This window comes from Chelonia mydas, chromosome 2 (genome assembly GCF_015237465.2).
Source record: "Chelonia mydas isolate rCheMyd1 chromosome 2, rCheMyd1.pri.v2, whole genome shotgun sequence".
NCBI classification, from domain to species: domain Eukaryota; kingdom Metazoa; phylum Chordata; order Testudines; family Cheloniidae; genus Chelonia; species Chelonia mydas.
In genome coordinates, this window is record NC_057850.1 from 181,980,111 (window position 1) to 182,001,669 (window position 21,559).

The 21,559-nt window shown below is 40.0% G+C and overlaps 1 protein-coding gene across 10 annotated transcripts in view; it reads left to right on the forward strand.

Annotated features, from left to right (window-relative positions):
* ULK4 (unc-51 like kinase 4) overlaps positions 1-21,559 on the forward strand; it is a 395,815-nt gene that overhangs the window by 311,411 nt on the left and 62,845 nt on the right. For all 10 annotated transcript variants that reach the window (XM_037890225.2, XM_043540763.1, XM_043540762.1 and 7 more), the window contains 2 exons: positions 4,681-4,847; positions 9,628-9,726. In XM_037890225.2, the coding sequence (XP_037746153.1) occupies positions 4,681-4,847; positions 9,628-9,726 (266 nt within the window). The remainder of the gene's footprint in view (positions 1-4,680; positions 4,848-9,627; positions 9,727-21,559) is intronic.

The window sequence follows — 21,559 nt, forward strand, 5'->3', positions numbered from 1 at the left end:
GACTATATAAAAGGCTGGGAGGAATGAAGCCAGGGGGAGGAGCGAGGGAGTGGCAGCAGAATGATAGCTCTTCCCTCCTGGGTGCAGACACAAGAACCCAAGCCGTGTATGGTGAAAAGGAGGTGGGAGCACAACCTGTAAATAAACGACACCAATGGTTACTGAACCCCAGGGTCTCCGAGTGACTTTTTCAGCATAGCAGGGGCAGGAGCCAAGAGGGCCCTGCAGTGCCCTGCTACAGTCAAGATGTACTAATGACCATATTGGCTATAAGAAATAACACAATACAGTAACACCACACTTAACGTCGTCCCAGTTAACGTAGTTTCATTGTTACATCACTGATCTGTTAGAGAACATACTCATTTAAAGTTGCACAATTGTTTGCTTATAACGTTGTTTGGCCGTGGGGGCTTGGAACCAGGGGTGGGCTGGTAGCCCCCCATCAGCTCCCCTCCACCACCCTCAGCACCTCCTGCCCGCCAGTGGCCCTGCAGAGCAACAACTCCCTCTCCCTCCCTATGCCACCCACCCGCAGCAATCAGCTGTTTCACAACATTCAGGAGGCTCTGGTGGGGGGAGGGAGGATGAGTGAGGATGTGGCGGGCAGCCTCCCCCCTCCCTCCTCGCAGCTCCCACCTGCAGCAATCAGCTATTTTGTGGGATTCAGGAGGCTGGGGAGGAGGAGCGAGGATGCAGTGCACTCGGGGCGGGGGGGAGGGGGTGGAGCAGGGGCAGGAAGAGACGAGGTGGGGCCTGGGGGGAAGGGATCGAATGGGGGAAGGCCGGGGTCAGAGCCAGGAGTTGAGTACCCCTGGGCACTTTGGAAAGAACAGCAAGAGGAGCAGCTGGACAATCCACCCTCTTTCACCCTCTGACTCCACCACCTCAACCAAGCTTCACATCATCATTGCTGAGTACAGTATTAAATTGTTTGTTTAAAATTGTTTAAAACTTATATCGGTATTACATTGTTTAAAATTGTTTAAAACTTATACTGTATATGTATATAATGTGTTTTGTCTGGCGAAAAAATTTCACTGGAACCTAACTCTCCCCCTCCCCCATTTACATTAATTCTTATGGGGAAATTGGAGTTGCTTAACATTGTTTCGCTTCAAGTCGCATTTTTCAAGAACATAACTACAATGTTAAGCTAGGAGTTACTGTATAATCACACTGGTTTCAATTATTTTGGCAATTTATTTAAACTACAATACAATGGATGGAGAATGGGAGTGGGGAGCATTAGAGGAAATCTCCCCCACACCCCCCCGCCTAATAGTAATGTAGATAGATTTGACCCTTTATTTCTAGTTATTAGTCAACAAATATATGCAGTCTCTCTCTCTCTCTCTCACATGCATGATGATTTACATCTCTATCGGCTGCTCCAGGCATCTGAACCGACCTGCCCGCGCTGCTGGGGAGTGGCATGTGACCGCTCTTGCGGCTTCCCTTTGCTTCCCTATCAGAAGACATTTTTCTGCAGAGAAACAAAGAAATCTGTCTGGGACATGAATTCTGTGCATGTGCAGTTATGCCAAATTCCCCCAGGAGTAACACTCACACATTACTCCCAACACACACACGCACTCTGTCTCACACACTCCCCCAACATACACACACACACTCCCACCCCAACATATGCACTTCCCCCCAACACACACTTCCTTACAGCATCCAAAAATATTTAAATAAATGGTATTTCATTATTTTTTAGCAGTGTGATTAAAACTGCAATTAATCGAGACTATTTTTTTAATCTCGCAATTAATTTTTTTAATCGTTTGACAGCCCTACTTTATATGTAAACCTGGCACTGAGTGTTTGAATCTGCAAGGGAGCACATACATGATTGTAGCAGTCACTGTCTCCCAGAAGATTCTGAATGTGAATCTATACCAATAATCTACTTGAAGAACCAGTCACTTATAAGTAGCCTTCCTTTCCCTGCTCCAGTTGGTATATCCTGAATTATGGAATAAATTCTCAGACAAAATGTGCTGAAACACAACAGGATCCTGAGGGGAGGAATCCTCAGCTTCAACATAAGAATTATATTAATTTCTAATATCAGGCAGTAGCCGTGTTAATCTGTATCCACAAAAACAACAAGGAGTCTGGTGGCACCTTAAAGACTAACAGATTTATTTGAGCATAAGCTTTTGTGGGTAAAAAACCACATCTTCAGATGCATGACCCACGAAAGCATATGCCCAAATAAATCTGTTAGTCTTCAGGTGCCACCGGACTCCTTGTTGTTTTTATTAATTTCTAACTGATTCATTATATGACCATTTCAAAACCTCTCACCAACAAAGTTGGCCTGCAAATTGACATTTCAAGGTATCTATCTTGGTTACTTATGTGGCCCCATTACTGTAGTGTCTGTGAACATCCTCACCTTTTAGTGCATTTGTCATTACATCACCCCTGGGAGGTACAAATAGAGAATTGGGGGATAGAGAATAAGGGCCAGATTGTCAAAGGTCTTTAGAACACAGAATTAAATCTAGGTCTCCTAAATCCCAGGCTAACTCCCTAAATGCTGGACGAAGGCCTGTAGCATCCTTTGCATGAATGATTTGACCCTTCTGGATTTCTGTTGTGTATGAACCCAGTACCAGTGTCTCATTATGCCCAGTCCACATCCCTTCCACATTGCAGGACAGAGAGCCACTTCATTGGCCTCTTGCACAGCCATTTAGGGTGCCTCCTCATTTCCATTAGTTCTACACTAGTGCATCAAAAATGCTGCTCTTTCTTTTTTTCTTTCTTTCTTTCTTTCTTTCTTTCCATTGATCCATCCAATAGTGCAGTGCATCACCATAGAAACTGAGTGCTTTTCATGTAAAATTAATAGCAATAGCAAAGGCCTTAGTGGACATTGTGGAATCCCTGTAATTTTTTACTGTTTGGGGGTAAAACTCTGGTGTAGGGTTGTTGTTTGTTTGTTTGTATTTAATTGTATTAATTTATTGTTTGTTGCAGTTTTTTGCAGTCAGTTTGTTTCAGAAGTTGATTGGTTAGTTGATCATGTTGTGTGTTTTTGTTGAGCTTTTATGGGTGGAACAAAATATGCTTACTTCCAAAGTATACAAAAACTTGACTGAGGAGATGTGATGTGGCCTATTTTAAAACTTTATTATAGTCATCAGTTTTCTTCTCTTTCTCTCTCAATTTTTAATATACCTAAAATGATTATGCTACTTTATAAATTCAGGTTTTTTTCTTTTCGTATGAAAGCTGTTTTAGTCATCAGCCAAATTCAGAAATCAAGGATATTTTTCTGCTTTCATAAAAAAGATTTGGTTTCATATAATTCCTTTCATATTCAAGATAGTATCCCAAACCATTTCACTAAATAAAGAGAGAGATGTCCTTTCTGTCATGGTCACCTACCCTGTGCAGTGCAGTGACCAAATACAATAGCTATTATGCATTCAACAATAGCTCACAAAGACATGAGTATATAAACTTCTTCTATTAAGAGAGGAAATATTAAGAAATCTTCTCTGAAGAGAGGACACAGAGATTGTCCTCTATTCTCTTTCAATGATGCAATAAAATGTTTAACTCTATCCTGGACAGCCACCAGAAAATTGGAAAAAGGACCTCAGATTAGCACCTCATATGAAGAGTCACACCTCTAACAATACAGTATCTCCATACTAATTTACTGCAGCATTAGCACATGAACCCAAGTTTCAACCTGGATGAAATTCCATTACCACCTTAAAGATGACCCTGTTGATAAACATAATTGTGTTAATCAGCTAGGAATAAAATATCTTTCTTTATCAAACTTTAATTTAAAAGAAATTACTTTGAAAGTTGATAGATAATTAACTCAGTCACTTTTTATTTGAAGGTGGCTAGGATTCTGAATTGATTTGTTTATTTTAAATTGATTAGTATGAGTGTTTGTTTTTCCTGACACATACATTGATTTATGGTTTATATGAGCCAGGTGAAGTGGTATTTTGACTAGCAACATGAAATTCCAGAGGAGCAGAAAGAAAATGTCAAAGCAAAAAAGGCATTTTCAAGGAGAGTCTTACTAGTGTTAGTCAAACAAATATTGGCAGTTTTCCAGAGTAATATTCAATATTTCTCTTGATTATAAAAGTACAATGCTATACCAAATATATTTCACATTAAGCCTGGTATTGTTCCCTTTTACAAATCACAGCATTGTGGGGAGGAAATGGGATTAACAGTTTGCCAGGGACTCTGGGTTCCATTCTCAACTCTGCTAGTAATTCACTGTCTGACCTTAGGTAAGTCACTTAATTCTCTTGACCACTAGGAAGGGCTCTGTAAACAATAGCTGTCCATAGACTATATATTCCAGCATATTATGCATTGCTTTAAAGTAACTACTAATTGTTTATTCAGTGGATAATATATGACTTTCAAAGCATTTATAATGGTTGATTTTAACAGTTTAGGCACCAGTCTTGCAAGCTGCTGCACACAGACAGAGCTCAATTAAAATCTTATATTTTAAAATATTAATTATAAAAGTGGGGGGAGAAAAGAAGAGCATTTGATAATATTCAGCATATGAAATTCTTACTTTCCGGTGAGATATTATTCTTTATATACAGATGCCTTCCAAATTGATGTTCTTTTCTGATACCATGTGTTATTTATTTTGTTTTTCTGTTTGCTTAGGACTGGTCCATCACATTTGTAATCTCTTAATAGAAACTTCAGCTCTGTATTTAGAAGTGGATGATAAAAGCAACATCAAGACAGCTAATGGACTGTTGCTGTCCTTGCTTGATATTTTGCATTGCATGCTGATATATACAGCAAACATCATCCGCCTAACTTTACAGGTATGGAATCTATTTTTGGGTAGAGTAAGGCCATTGTAAAAAATTTTAGTCTTTTTCCTATTATCCTCAGTACTGAATTCCCCACTAAAAAAATCAATAAAATTAGTTGCTGTATTTTTTAGACATTTAGGTCCCGGGATATGAGAGTCACAAGGTAATATTTTTTATTGGACTTTTGATAGTACCTTTTGTCGTACAAAAGCAGGGGATTTCATGTAAATCAGAACAAAATTCTTTTCTCATGTAAATGGCCAGAGCAAAGGGGAGGGGGAGAGGGGAAATATGTAGAGTATATAGTGTTTCTTTGGTGTATTTTTCCAAAGGGATCAAATATTTTTGAAAGTGTTCTTAAAGAATAAGTGTTCCTTGACTGAGCACAATTTGAATAGTCAGTATTCATAGATTCATAGATATTAAGGTCAGAAGGGACCATTATGATCATCTAGTTTGACCTCCTGCACAATGCAGGCCACAGTATCTCACCCACCCACTCCTGCGATAAACCTCTCACCTATGTCTGAGCTATTGAAGTCCTCAAATCATGGTTTAAAGACTTCAAGGAGCAGAGAATCCTCCAGCAAGTGACCCGTGCTCCATGCTACAGAGGAAGGCAAAAAACCTCCAGGGCCTCTTCCAATCTGCCCTGGAGGAAAATTCCTTCCTAACCCCAAATATGGCGATCAGCTGAACCCTGAGCATATGGGCAAGATTCACCAGCCAGATACCAAGGAAAGAATTCTCTGTAGTAACTCAGATCCCACCCCATCTAACATCCCATCACAGGCCATTGGGCCTATTTACCATGAATATTTAAAGATCAATTAATTGCGAAAATCATATTATCCCATCATACCATCTCCTCCATAAACTTACCAAGTTGAATCTTAAAGCCAGATAGGTCTTTTGCCCCCACTGCTTCCCTTGGAAGGCTATTCCAAAAGTTCACTCCTCTGATGGTTAGAAACCTTCGTCTAATTTCAAGTCTAAACTTCCCGATGGCCAGTTTATATCCATTTGTTCTTGTGTCCACATTGGTACTGAGCTTAAATAATTCCTCTCCCTCTCCGGTATTTATCCCTCTGATATATTTATAGAGAGCAATCATATCTCCCCTCAATCTTCTTTTGGTTAGGCTAAACAAACCAAGCTCCTTGAGTCTCCTTTCATAAGACAAGTTTTCCATTCCTCGGATCATCCTACTAGCCCGTCTCTGTACCTGTTCCAGTTTGAATTCATCCTTCTTAAACATGAGAGACCAGAACTGCACACAGTATTCCAGGTGAGGTCTCACCAGTGCCTTGTATAACGGTACTAAAACCTCCTTATCTCTACTGGAAATACCTCGCCTAATGCATCCCAAGACCACATTAGCTTTTTTCATGGCCATATCACATTGGCGGCTCATAGTCATCCTATGATCAACCAATACTCCAAGGTCCTTCTCCTCCTCCATTACTTCTAATTGATGCGTCCCCAGCTTATAACTAAATTTCTTGTTATTAATCCCTAAATGCATGAGCTTACACGTCTCACTATTAAATTTCATCCTATTACTATTACTCCAGTTTACAAGGTCATCCAGATCCTCCTGTAGGGTATTCCGGTCTCTCTCTAAATTGGCAATACCTCCCAGCTTTGTATCATCTGCAAACTTGATTAGCACACTCCCACTTTTTGTGCCGAGGTCAGTAATAAAAAGATTAAATAAGATTGGTCCCGAAACCGATCCCTGAGGAACTCCAATGGTAACCTCCCTCCAGCCTGACAGTTCACCTTTCAGTATGACCCACTGTAGTCTCCCTGTTAACCAATTCCTTATCCACCTTTCAATTTTCATATTGATCCCCATCTTTTCCAATTTAACTAATAATTCCCCATGTGGCACAGTATCAAACGCCTTACTGAAATCTAAGTAAATTAGATCCAATGTGTTTCCTTTGTCTAAAAAATCTGTTACTTTCTCAAAGAAAGGTTTCAGAGTAACAGCCGTGTTAGTCTGTATTCGCAAAAAGAAAAGGAGTATTTGTGGCACCTTAGAGACTAACCAATTTATTTGAGCATAAGCTTTCGTGAGCTACAGCCATCTGATGAAGTGAGCTGTAGCTCACGAAAGCTTATGCTCAGATAAATTGGTTAGTCTCTAAGGTGCCACAAGTACTCCTTTTCTTTTTCCTCAAAGAAGGAGATCAGGTTGGTTTGGCACGATCTGCCTTTTGTAAAACCATATTGTATTTTGTCCCATTTACCATTGACCTCAATGTCCTTAACTACTTTCTCCTTCAAAATTTTTTCCAAGACCTTGCATACTACAGATGTCAAACTAACAGGCCTGTAGTCACCTGGATCACTTTTTTTTCCTTTCTTAAAAATAGGAACTATGTTAGCAATTCTCCAATCACATGGTACAACCCCTGAGTTTACAGATTCGTTAAAAATTCTTGCTAATGGGCTTGCAATTTCATGTGCCAATTCCTTTAATATTCTTGGATGAAAATTATCTGGGCCCCCCCGATTTAGTCCCATTTAGCTATTCGAGTTTCACTTCTACCTCAGGTATGATAATATCTACCTCCATATCCTCATTCCCATTTGTCATGCTACCATTATCCCTAAAATCCTCATTAGCCTCATTAAAGACTGAGGCAAAGTATTTGTTTAGATATTGGGCCATGCCTAGATTATCCTTAACCTCCACTCCATCCTCAGTGTTTAGCGGTCCCACTTCTTCTTTCTTTGTTTTTTTCTTATTTATATGGCTATAGAACCTTTTACAGTTGGTTTTAATTCCCTTTGCAAGGTCCAACTCTACTTGACTTTTAGCCTGTCTCACTTTATCCCTACATGTTCTGACCTCAATAAGGTAGCTTTCCTTGCTGATCCCTCCCATCTTCCACTCCCTGTATGCTTTCTGCTTTTTCTTAATCACCTCTCTGAGACACTTGCTCATCCAGCTTGGTCTACAACTCCCGCCTATGAATTTTTTCCCCTTTCTTGGGATGCAGGCTTCCGATAGCTTCTGCAGCTTTGACTTAAAGTAATCCCAGGCCTCCTCTGCCTTTAGATCCGTAAGTTCTTCAGTCCAATCCACTTCCCTAACTAATTTCCTTAATTTTTGAAAGTCAGCCTTTTTGAAATCAAAAACCCTAGTTGCAGATTTATTTTTGTTTATCCTTCCGTTCAGTTTGAACTGAATTAGCTCATGATCACTTGAACCAAGATTGTCCCCTACAACCATTTCTTCTATAAGGTCCTCACTACTCACCAAAACCAAATCCAAAATGGCATCCCCTCTAGTCGGTTCAGCAACTACTTGATGATGGAATTCATCAGCTATTGCATCTAGGAAAATCGGAGCCCTATTATTATTACTAGCACTCGTTCTCCAGTCTATATCTGGGAAGTTAAAGTCTCCCATGATCACGCAGTTTCCATTAGTATTTACTTCATTAAAAACACTAAAGAGGGCTCTGTCCATATCCAGATTAGATCCCGGCGGTCTATAGCACACCCCTAGCACTATCCCAGGGGAGGCTCTAGTAGTTTTCTTCCCCAATGTGATTTTTGCCCAGACGGACTCTGTCTTATCCATTCCATTGCTTCTTATTTCTTTACATTCTACCTCATCATTGATATACAATGCTACTCTACCACCTTTACCTTTATTTCGGTCTTTCCTAAACAGCACATACCCTTCCATACCTGTAGTCCAGTCATGACTACTATTCCACCATGTTTCTGTTATCCCTATAATATCTGGTTTCACTTCCTGCACCAGTAGCTCTAGTTCCTCCATTTTGTTACCTAGGCTCCTTGCATTGGTGTACAAACATCCTAATTTTGTTATTAGGACTCCATATAAGCATCTAGGAGAAGAGAGGATTTGTTACATAGTCTGGTAAAAAAAAAAAGAGAAATGCAACTGAAATCTATATACTTAGGTCCAAATTCTGCCCTCATTTACATGTGTCAACCATTATTGACTGAGTCTAAGGCTTAAATTCTGAAGTTTGGTGGCCAATGACTAGTTGGCAGTCTAGAGAACTTATTTTGGGTACCAGAAATCTGATTTTCTTAATTTTCTCCAATGCTTCTACAGAAAAATCTGCCTCTGTATTTTAAAGAGCCAAGTTTCTATGTTTAGTGTTTTCAGAGGACTACTGACCATTTCCCTGTGAAATCTTATTCATCAGGCATTTTCTAAAAGTAGTAAAGCACCTGAAGTTCAAATTCCACTACATCATTCCACTTTGGAAATTCAAGTCAGGAGGGCAGGAGTGGAAGTCTTAACTTTTGAATCATCTTGATTTTCTTATTTTGAATTGTATTTAAAATCATCTCTTATAAAATAGAGGGTGATCTTTGGAGACTTACAGTGAACTATTATACATTAAAATAAAGAAGTCATATATTTGTGTGGAGAGAGGATATATACAAAAAACATAGATTGCAGATAGACATATTTTATTATGAGTTCATAGAGATATATATTATACATATAGTAGGTATGTATCTTGCTGAAGAAATGTCATGTAGGTCAGCATATTGAATCAGTTTAGAGTGGATGTGACCGCATGAGTCCCTTTTGCTTTGTGCTTATTGTTACAGACACAATCAGACTATAACTTTTCATAGAGATCTCGGAATACTTAACTAGGAAAGGGAGTATAAGAAGACCTCCTTCGAACTTCCATTCAAATTTGTACTGCCTAATGGACCTTATTTATTTCTCAAAGCTGAGCACTCACCAAGACCCCTTTTTATTTTTCCTTGTCTCATTAAGGCACAGAAATCTGGCACAGGAGGGGACACCCAGGCTGCTGAAGACCTTCTGCTTATCAATAAACCCCTGACAGACCTAATTAGCCTGCTTATTCAGCTGGTAAGAGCTTGCTTGTTTGTAAGTCTTTTAGAATGTTGCTAAAGTTGAAATTACTCCTCTAGTCTGGTAGCCAAATGCAAGTTTTTGGCAGTACCTTGTTTTAATGTCCATACAAGTTTTTGAGGGCACTTTGAATTTCAAGACCCTAAATTCAAAGAAACTGCCTCACAACACCTTGTTACTGTTGAGCATTTTGAAATATGAGCACGTATTACCACCCACCTCCTGATTCATATATCAGGTGACAGTGAAATCACTTTCCTTGAATTTCAGTTATTTTTAATGAAAATGTCACACTGATATTTTGTTATGGAACGTAGTTAGTTAGGAGGTACACATGGTATGACTGTATTAGTATCTGTGTTAGCGGTATAGCTTGTTAGTACCCCTGACCCTGAACCAAGACATAATGATATATGTCAGAGCGGAGAGAGGACATTGGCCACTGCATCTAGAATCTGTGAAACTAATGCTTTGCAGCTGGACATGCCAGTTAGCCATGGTAAGGTTACATTACTTGCAATCCATGGAATCCATGCCAGGTAATGCCTTAGAGCGGTTCATGAAGGGTAGCACATCATGCACCATGTTCCGGAAATATGGAGTATATGAAGTGACATGTACGTTTCATGAGGCATTGCCACAGCCATGGTGGCATTAAGATCGCCCTGAAAACAGAGACTCTCAAGTCTTGGGCTCTTAACCTCCACATATGCAGATGTATAGTTCCTATCTTGTAGTGTCATTCAGGCAGCAAGGAACCAATCAAAAGCAAGAGGTCTGGGTTAGATTCTGTGACAGAACTTGCAGCACAGCAGGAGGGTTGAGGAGGGTTTAAGCCATTTTTGTAATCTCCTTACCCTAGAATGCTCTAGAAGTTAGAGTGGCCCCTGATGTAACCTAAGCAGCTCCAGAGCACTGTCTAAGTTACGGTAGTCTCTCTGGGGCTGTGTGCTATGACCCGCCCCCAGCACACCCACTATGCCAGGGCTTGTGAAGAGGTCTTCAGAGGTCAATCCTACAACAGCACCTACCCCAAGGTCTTCTGCAGTTTCCACGATATGCTATGCATCCGATGAAGTGAGCTGTAGCTCACGAAAGCTCATGCTCAAATAAACTGGTTAGTCTCTAAGGTGCCACAAGTACTCCTTTTCTTTTTACGAATACAGACTAACACGGCTGTTACTCTGATACCCCAAGGATATCCTCCTTTGGACAGATAAAGGGCTTTTAGGATCCCTTTATGGTGCTCCAGCCCCTTTACCTGGCAAAAAGAGACTGGAGTGGGGATTAGGGTCTCACCCTGGTGCTAAGCCCTCCCTTTTCCAGGTGGTTTGTCTCCAGGCCCCCCAAGTGAAAAAGGCAGCACATGTCCTACTGGAATTTGGCTAAGATGAGCCCTGCCCTAGAGTCTGCAGTTTCTTCAGGGCAAGGATAAATAACATTCTCTCAGCTAGCACTCATTGGGTCTAACTTCTGTCTATAGTGCTCGTAGGGGCTCTATTGGAGGATTGTCCCCATTGTAACCACTCATGCCTAAATGCCAAATCCTAACTTAGACTTCCAGTGAAGTACCTGGTCCCTTCCTTTCTCCGTTTTCTTTGTTTTTCAAATCTGATTTCTATTTGGTGTTTGAACATTTGTAATAAAGAATTTAGGTAAAAGGTTCCAGTCTCGGCTAAACAAAATCTATATGCATCCAGACATTAATGATGACCTGATTTTATTCTACCAGATGCTTTCTTTATAATTTTTCTGTACTAGACTTGTCTATAGACATTACCTAGACTGGATTTACTTATACCAGCAATTGATAAAAGCTTTTTGAAATCCCCACTCAAGCCCCTACAACACAAAGCAGAGAGTGCTCAAATTTGGATTACATAATATTCTAACCCTTATATTTTGTTAAGCAATTTAAAAATCTATGTATATGGTAAATTTTGAAACTAAACAGATTCACAATGTCCTTTTAAGCAAAACTGGAGATAGACAAATGTTTACTTTTTTAACCTTTAGACTTAAACTTCATTAGCTCCCTAAAGAACAGAAAAATAGTAGCCACACTTTAGTCAGTCTATACCACCTGGAAGTCTATTATAACTTTCTAATTAAAGGGTAGAATAAGATGTATAGTTAGCATGTACTGATTATGTTACCACCCTCCTCCACATCTCATCAGAGCATCCTCAATTACAGCTGTGTTTTACTTTGTTCCACTATTCTGAATATTCTGATCTATTGAAGATGGTTTCCTATGTGGCTTCGTATTTGCTGTTTTAAATATATAAATCAAGAAGCATAACCATGCATATTTATTCTTTTGAGTCTTGAAAAAGATTTTTTTACAGTGATAAATCTTCCCTTGTATCCTGTGTGAGAGGTGCAAGTTCTTAACATAAATGCATAATTGCATTGGTTTATGTAAATTATCTCACCTATTTTTTTTTCTTTTGAACTTTGTATCAATTGCTTATTAGTAAAGGTATCTGTATTGAATCCTTTGTTATAAAATTAAAAGCAATATTTGTGCTGATATTGGCATACGGTATCTCTGGCAAAGCAGCATTTAACACACAATCATGTCAGCCCAGGAGTGAGCACACAGCCGCCCATTGCGATTACATGTTCCAGGGATAATGATTAATCCTAATAGAGCAGTGTGAGTAGGAGATAAGGGGGTACCACTGACATTGTAAACTACATCCTTTAACTGGAGGTTGGAGGGTGTAGACTGTGAACTCCACTGGTTCTGGAGCATGACCAAAGACTTCTGGCCATATTTTTTTGAAGTATGCACCTTTGTGTATAGCCCAAGGCCTGAATTGGACCTTAATTCTACAGATTATTTTTATCATTTCTACCCCTCTGAAGATAACATTTACTAGTAGTTAAGTAACACATGATTGAATGTGGGCCTTTTATTATATGAGATAATAGTGCTGTGAATCATAGCTGTACATTTATCAAATTTTGAGGAAAGTCATGGAGGAAGTCATGGTAACGAAGGGTCAGATCCTCGTAGGTACAAAGCATTTGGCTGCACTGGAAGATGCAGCTCAGCATCCCTCTCAGTTTGGCTTAATTGTCACAAGTCAGAGAAATCATGAAAAAATGTATGAAAAGTTAATCATGGTTTGTAATTACCAAACAATTACCAAACCTGCAGAACCAGGCCCATTACATTTATTCTTTCTTATGTGGGAAATGGGTGAACATTGCATAATCTCTTGGGTACTTAGCAACTACCTTATTCCCACTTACATATCCCTTATGGTAGACAGAAGCCTCTTAAAATACCACCCCACAAACATCATCTTGTTTCGCCACTTCTTTTTCCTGTTTTCTCTCCTGTTGGCCTATTCCTTGGACATCTCCCCTCTTGCGACCCACCTTGACTAGTTCTCTGAGTTCTTCAGTGTATTTGTTCATCCTGATTCCCTGTATCTGTAGCCTCCCATTTAATCCTATGGGTTGTTTTCTTAAGAAGTTCTTAAGAACTTTAATAGTTCGTTCTTCTGCCACATACTTACCTGCTTATCCACTTTGCTGACTCATCAAACTTTCAACATTTCAAGAACAATAGACGTGTTAAAAACTACTAAAATTTTGGAATCCACTGTGACAGACACTCATCCATTTAATCATAGTTAACTAAAGCTGTAAATCAAAAGCAACCTGGAAAATACAATGCAAATGACTAAACCAGACAAAGTTTATAGGACTAAACACTAACAAAAATATACCCTCTTATATATAATATTTAGCAGAATTTAGCATCTTGTTTTTTGATGAGTGTACATGTTGCTATGAGCCGTTCTATAGAGCCATGATAGCTCCACTGTATTTAAGGTTGAAAGAGCCACTGCATTCCTGTTTTCAGTCATTTTTAATCTTTTCAGAAATGTTCCTTTTTCGTTGAATTTTCTCATCTTTGTCACAGTTTAAAGGTGAATTTTTTAACTTGTTATAAATTCGAATTGATTTTGAGTTTTACGAGCATGGGGAAAATGTGTTCTTCTTTCAAAGGTTGTGGGTGTGGTTTTGGTTTTGTGCTCATCTCACATTCAGATTCAAACTTGGCAAAGACGTTGTCCTCAATGAGGTTTGGGACCTGAAAGGAACAACACTGGAAGCCATTTAGCAATTACATAATGCACATGTACAGCATTTTATTTTCCTTGAGGCAGTAGGTATGCATGGTTCCAGACAGAGATGGAGTACACATTCAGAAGCAATTTAGATTGTCTAAGATGAACCATATCATCCTGTAACTTCCATTCTTCCCCACCTAACTGTCTGTCCCCCGTGTCTCAGTGATCTTTGGCTGTGCAACTGTAAAGAGAAGCATATCAGAATTGAACTTATTGGTAAGAGAATATTGACATACCTGGAGCTAATACTGGAGTTGGGGCAGGTCACTTTATCCATCCCACTTAAAGTAAAAGCAAGGCTTAACTCCTGTCAAGTTCTTTTAAAAAATGTACCTATGGTAGCAACTCTTAAAGACAGAGAACAAAACTTTAAATCCTAGAAGAGATGAAAAGACCTAGTAGATTATCTTCTTCATTCTACCTTCCAATGCAAATTTGTTCCTTGTACACGTTCATGCTTTTTCCACTCTAATTTTTAAATAGCCCAAATGACGAAGCTTCTGTGATGGGTTCAATCACAGAAACCCCCTGGGACCTGCCACTTGATGTGCCAAGACTACTTCTGCCCCTGCTTTCCCTGCCAGCTTAGGACTCCAGCACCCTGTCTTGCTGAGCCAGACACACCAGTCTGCTGCAGGGTCTGAACTATGTCCCCTAACAGCTGTGGGCTTAGCTGAAAGCAATTTAGGAAGTGTTCCTGTCCTTGACACTCAGATGCCCAACTCCCAATGGGGTCCAAACCCCAAGTAAATCTGTTTTAACCTGTATAAAGCTTAAACAGGGTAATCTCATAAATTGTTCACCCTCTATAACACTGATAGAGTGATATGCACAGCTGTTTGCCCCACCTCCCCCAAGTATTAATAGATACTCTGGATTAATTAATAAGTAAAAGGTGATTTTTTTAAATACAGAAAGTAGGATTTTAAGTGGTTCCAAGTAGTAACAGACAGAACAAAGTGAATTACCAAGCAAAATAAAATAAAACACACAAGTCTAAGTCTACTACAGTAATAAAAACTGAATACAGATAAAATCACACCCTTAGAGATGTTTCAGTAAGTTTCTTTCACAGACCGGACACCTTTCTAGTCTGGGTACAATCCTTTCCCCTGGTACAGCCCTTGTTCCAGCTCAGGTGGTAGCTAGGGGATTTCTCCTGATGGCTGCCCCCTTGTTCTGTTCCACCCACTTATATATCTTTTGCATAAGGCGGAAATCCTTTGTCCCTCTGGGTTCCCACCCCTCCTTCTCAATGGAAAAACACCAGGTTAAAGATGGATTCCAGTTCAGGTGACATGATCACGTCACTGTAAGACCCCAAGCCTTCATTCCTCCCACCCTGACTCACAGGAAGGCCTGCCTGTAAACAGAGCCATCCACAGTCAATTGTCCTGGTTGATGGGAGCCATCAAGATTCCAAACCCCATTAATGGCCCACACTTTGCATAATTACAATAGGCCCTCAGACTTATATTTCCTATTTCTAGTTTCAGATACAAGAGTGATACATTTATACAAATAGGATGACCACACTCAGTAGATGATAAGCTTTGTAATGATACCTTACAAGAGACCTTTTGCATGAAGCATACTTTAGTTACATTATATTCACACTCATCAGCATACTTTCATAAAATCATATAGAGTGCAACGTCACAGCTTCCATCTCCCATAGGAGACTAACCTAATCTGATAGATAGACATTTTCCCTGATAGTCAACCTATATTTCCCTGTCTCAGGGCCGGGGCATGGGTGTCCTGGCCTAGGAGTTAATGTCAGGTGCAGACCAAGGGGCCAGGAGCCAATTGCCAGGAATCAGGCCAGGTTAGAATGCCAGGAGATCAGAATCGAGGGACAAACCAAGGGCAGGGAACAAGAGTCAGTTACCAAGAGTCAAGCCAAGTCAGGATTGGAAGGCAGGAACAGATAAATGCCAGAACAGTGATCCATGGCAGAGTGAAGCCCAGTTGTACAGACAATGTCCTGTTTCTTCTTCTGGCTTTAATAGGGGCTCTGGCCCAATCAGAACATAGAGGCAGGGCTTGTGACCCTATTGGGCTTCATGAACCTTGGTTCCAGTTGCTGTATGTGAGCTGCTAGGTGGAGGATTGAAGTGTGATGACTCCCAGGACCCCCACAGCCCCAGATGTGAGACCTGCAGGACCTGACATCCTGTTCTGTATTTTCATCCTGTTACACCTACAATACTTACAACTTCTTGGGCCACCTTGAACAATTCCTCGCTGGTGTTTAAATTCTTCAAGTAGATGATTGTGTGTCTCGCACCCCACTGACTAATTTTTTCAGCCAAGTTCTTATATGCTTAGCTCACTTAATAGTCCCTCTTAAATCAATATGAGTTAAACTTGAAAATGTCAAAAACTTCGAATCAATTTTTCCCTTCTGTAATTGTTATTTAGTCCATCATTTAGGACACACGGAAGCAAATATAAGACACCCAGACTGCATGTAAATGAAACCACTCAGTTCTTAAGAACATGGAAACAGAGATAATTACAAAATCCATCTTGCAGAAATACTGCAAATATAGAAAATTCAGCTTTTAATCCCATGATCAGTATTGTCCTTAATTGATGAATCAAAGCAAAATAGATTGACCATTTAGTACTAGATTCTTCTTGGTAAGTGTATTGCTTAAAAACCAGTTCCACCTACATTTTAGTTGTCCAATACTTCTGTATTTAAAAATAATTGTAATTGTTTATTCCACCTGTAGTTTGTAGGATTTGCAGAAATTACCAAATGGAATATTTAGACTATTCTGATATTAGTTATGCCTCATGAAGTCCAAATATTTGCATGATTTGGAAAAGCTGATGTAACATTGCTTTTGCAAACGTAATACTCGCTAAAATTTGGACTGCTCTTCAGAATCTTTCCAAAACTGGGAGGAAGCATTAATTAATAGGACTGGCACTTATGCAGTACAGTAGATCATGCTAAATCTCCTTGGTCTTGGCTATACTAATGTGATGTTGTTTTTACATGAGTTAACTATTACCACTATTCTAAATTAAGTAAGATGATATAAGCACACCTCCAAAAATAAAAATTTATCAAGCCAGGCCAAGAATGAGCCTCTAATTTAGAATTCAGTTTGAAATAAGTAACTTAACTTTCTCCTTAGTTAGGCTCCCATAAATCCTTATTCTTGGTCTGCCTTAGCACATGAAAGGCAGCTTGTGATGGCTGCCAAGTGAGAGAGCTCCAATTGCAAGGGATAATATACCGTCAATCCATTTCCTCAGTAAGTGTTCTATACATTCAAAGAAAAAGAAGAAAATTCTTACACCGTTCAGCTATCCCTACAGAAAAGGGCAGGCAATATTTTTGTTTTTATTTTGAATTGGGTGGTGCTCATATTCTACAGAGATGAAGGTCATATAAGTACCTAGATAGCCACCAAGTGGATTAGACAGAAAGGCTTTTCTTTAACATTTGGCTTGAATAGATTCTCTCCCAACTACCCATAATACAGTCTTTATCTCTTTGGGGATGCTTGATTTCCCTTCTGTCCCTCTTACAGCATATCAAGTTGGTAAGGTTGTGCTGTTGCTTCCATTTCAAAGAATTGGAAAGCATTTGCTTTTGAAGCATCAAAAATGTCAGCAGAAAGAGTATCAACATATATAGACTACCACCCATTTCTTATGAATGCAGACAGTTCTCAGACACTACTTATTGGTAGATGTTAGCTATTTGTGGTCGGACATAAAGCTTTCTTCTCTGTACAATATGCAGCAATGAGAAAAGGAATAATTTCCATGATCCTGCTTAAAATTTTACCACTTTTTTATTAATTTGTATAAACTCCTGTGTCAGTACGCACCCACTTTGAAGTCCAAAGGGCTGAATACTGGCTGGTTGTCCTTGGTGGAATTGCATAAAGAAACTGCAGGGGAAATAAGGATATGTTGTCCTAAGTACAAAATTTCAGAATGGTGCCTTTGATTTCTTGAAAATTAGACTATATTAAACTGAGCTGAGAACAGTGCTTCCTAAAATGTGTTTTTCCTTGGCTTGAAAGTCTATAAGTTACTTTTAAAGCCAAAAGATAGTGTTACTTGGTACATGTTATTTTAAAGTGTGCATATTTACTAATAAGTATAATAATGCTGTTTTGCTTTTGTATAATGTTTGCTAAATCATCTTGCCTATAGCTCCCAATGGCCCCTTCCTGTACAGCATGTTCTGTAATCATATTACTGATCTAATGAACATCTATCTCTTATCTTAATAAACTCTCTTTGTGTATAACCTCATTAAAGTGCTGAAGTAGTATTCCCTCAGGGTATTCCAGACAGTTTAATTGTAGCTCTAAAATTAGATGCCCTAACAACTCCATCGGTGTGAAAACTGCCACTTCAGCTCAAATGATCTCACATATTTCTTGCAGCGGTTTACAATTCATGAACGCTGTGTAACTGGCCTCAAAATGAAGACATATTTTGGTAATAAACTGCAAAGTGTAAGACCGTAATAACAAAAAACTTCCTGTTTAATTTTAATCGAGTATAAAACTACATGGAGCTAGTAAATACCTGTGCCAGATAGAATTAAATACAGTTCGGATTTTACCTTATGAACCTGTTTTCAGGAGATCATAGTACGACCATAAAAACTAATTAAGCTGAAACTTGACACGCACTGGGCATCAAGATTGTACCAAGAAGTTATTTTATTTTACAAATTTCACCCCAAAATAAGAAATCATTGGGGAGGGTTATACTTTTTGCACTCTTACAACTTTAGCTACTTTAATGTGCATTTTCTGTAAGTAGCGGGACAAGGTGGGTGAGGTAAGATCTTTTATTGGCCCAACTTCTCTTGGCGAGAAGGAGAAGTTTTCTAGCCACATAGCGCTCGCTCTTCTTCGGGTTTGGAAAGGTACTCCCTGGTCACAGCAAAATGCAAGGTGGAACAGGTTTAGCATAAGTAGTTAGCACACATTGTAAGGGACCATTCAAGGTAGAGTGGCCCACTAACACCTCTGCAGTCATAGGACAAATAGAGGGGGTTTGTGTGTTACAAATTTTTGTGATAAACCATATATCCAGTTTCAGAGTAGGAGCCGTGTTAGTCTGTATTCGCAAAAAGAAAAGGAGTACTTGTGGCACCTTAGAGACTAACAAATTTAATTGAGCATAAGCTTTCGATGAAGTGAGTGTAGCTCACGAAAGCTTATGCTCAAATAAATTTGTTAGTCTCTAAGGTGCGACAAGTACTCCTTTTCTTTTTGCATATATCCAGTGTGTCTGTTTAGGCCATGATTTTTAGTATCTAGCATAGTAATGCATTTAATCTTCCAAGCTCATCTTTTGAAAGTGTTGTGCAGGTTTCCTTTGAAGATCTGGACTGGTAGGTCAGATAGAGAGTAATCGCATTGTGAAAAGTGTTCACCAACAGGTGATAGATTATTTTTGTCTTTTATCATTTTCCTATGTGAGTTCATTTGAGAGTGTAGCGAGTATGATTTTGGATCCTGTACTAAAAATCCAAATGGTCAGCAGTCCAGAAAAGTGACTGCCACGTGGAGGTGGGGGGTAGGGGAATCTAATACTCCTGTATGGTCAAGAGGCCTAACACACAAATCTCTGGAAGACTGAAAAAACAAAATGAAAAGTCAATTAGCGATGTCTTATGGGTAAGAAAAGGAGAGAATTGGCATCATGTTGATAGAATTCCAGTGCGCAGTTCCTTTCCCTTCCTAAAGGCCCAGAGTTCTTTTGATATCCCCCCTCCCCTTGTCCAACCAAATTCTTTGTGCAATAAATGTGTTCTGGTTTGAAAGCCTAAACAGCATTCAGATACATATTTTTTTTCACATGAAAACACACGCATTGCACACAGAATTTGTCTAATTAGCAAAGTAAATCAGAACACTCTTCTACCTTATTAAGAAAGGAGATGACCTGCCTTATCAGTATACTGTTGTCTAGCAACATGGCATTAACTTTCCTATTCCTGTTTTAAATCAGAGGCTGCTTACCCAAAAATCAGCTTTTCATTTTTTGGCTTTTACAGTTTTGTGTTTTTATTTTTTATGCCTTTCAAGGCTTTGTCATCATCAGCATTTTTCTTCAAATTTCCCTCTTGTGTACTATCACTAGCGGTAGCACAAATGCAGGCTGGCAGCCAGTGTTAAATACTGTAGTGATATCGCCAATGGCCTCTTTACACTAGTGCCCTATCAGTGCAACTCTACTGGTAGTAGTGCAATGTGGACTTATGAAGAAAAATGCTGATGTAGACAGATAGCGATGTCATGTTTTTGTGCTTACCCCCCATATCACTGTTGATGTGTTAGATGTAGACAATACTGGTTTCAAACTATTATTTGGATTCCTTAAGAATCACGTATATTGGGTAAAATTGCATTTATTATGTTTTAGCTTCATTGAAGGAGGTGTACCCCAGGAGAAACTCCAGGAGGAGTTGTGCCTTAGGTGGTTCTTCATGTTTCGGTGTATTATGGTGTCATATGTCTTAGGGATTCTAATCCATAGCTTCCATTTTAATGCAGTTTTATGAAGAGAGCTGTGTGGATATAAAGAAAGACAGCTTTGTTTGCTAATGGATGTCTGAAGAATTACTACATGGATATTTAAGGAGTGTAATATGTCAAACTTTACACACTAAAATTATGTTAAAATAAGAGAAAAGGTTGGTCTTAAACTGACAAAAATCAGAAAATTCAGACTTTACTAAATTATCATCACTGACTCTAATGATTGTCCCTAGGCATGAGTAGGTGCCCAGTATGTAAAGTTCTCCAAGTTCCCAAAAGTGAACCAAGTCAGTTGCATTCCCCAGGCACAGCTATCCATGGTGTAATATGAAGTCTAAGTTTCAGCCTTTGCTATATATTTCTTGCCTTGTACTGGCATAAGAGCATAAGAGTTGCCATCCTAGGTCAGACCATGGTCCATCTTGCCCGGTATCCTGTCCCCAGTAGTGGTCTATACCAGAACTTTGGAAGGTGGGGGTATACTGAACAGGGCTACTATGGAGTGATCCACCCCATCTTCCACTCCTGTCTTCTGGCAGGAGTTGCATGTCTGACCATCTTGGCTAACAGCCATTGATGGACTTTAGCTCCATGGATTCATCCAGATCAGCATTCCCTCTAATTTTTCCCACCCGTGTGTGGAATGAATAACAAAATTCATATGATTGGGTGGGGCTGAGCAGTTTGGAGTGTGGGAGGGGGCTCAGGACTGGGACAAAGGGTTGGAGTGCAGGGGGGGAGAGGGGGGAGGGCTCCAGCTGGGGGTGCAGGCTCTGGGGTGGGACTGGGGATGCTGGGTTTGGAGTGCAATTGGGCTCCCCGGGGCTACAGTGGGGAGAGAGGACTCCCCCCCTCAGCTCTCTCCCCCTGCAGAAGCACCTGGGCTGGGGGGGAGAGGCGCCTCTCCCACATCCGGGCTGGGCTGGGCTAGGGGAGAGGTGCTGTCCCTTGGCCGCAGCAGGTTCGGGGCCAGGCTGGGGGAGGGGCGCCTGTCCCCTGGCCGCAGCAGGTTCGGGGTCAGGGGTAGGAGAAGGGTGCCGCGACAGGTCCCAGGGGCTTGGAGAGAGGCATCTCTCCCTGTCGCAGCCCTGAGCGCCTGCACAGTGCTTAATAGGCAGCTCTTATATCCAGATAGACCCTTAGGCC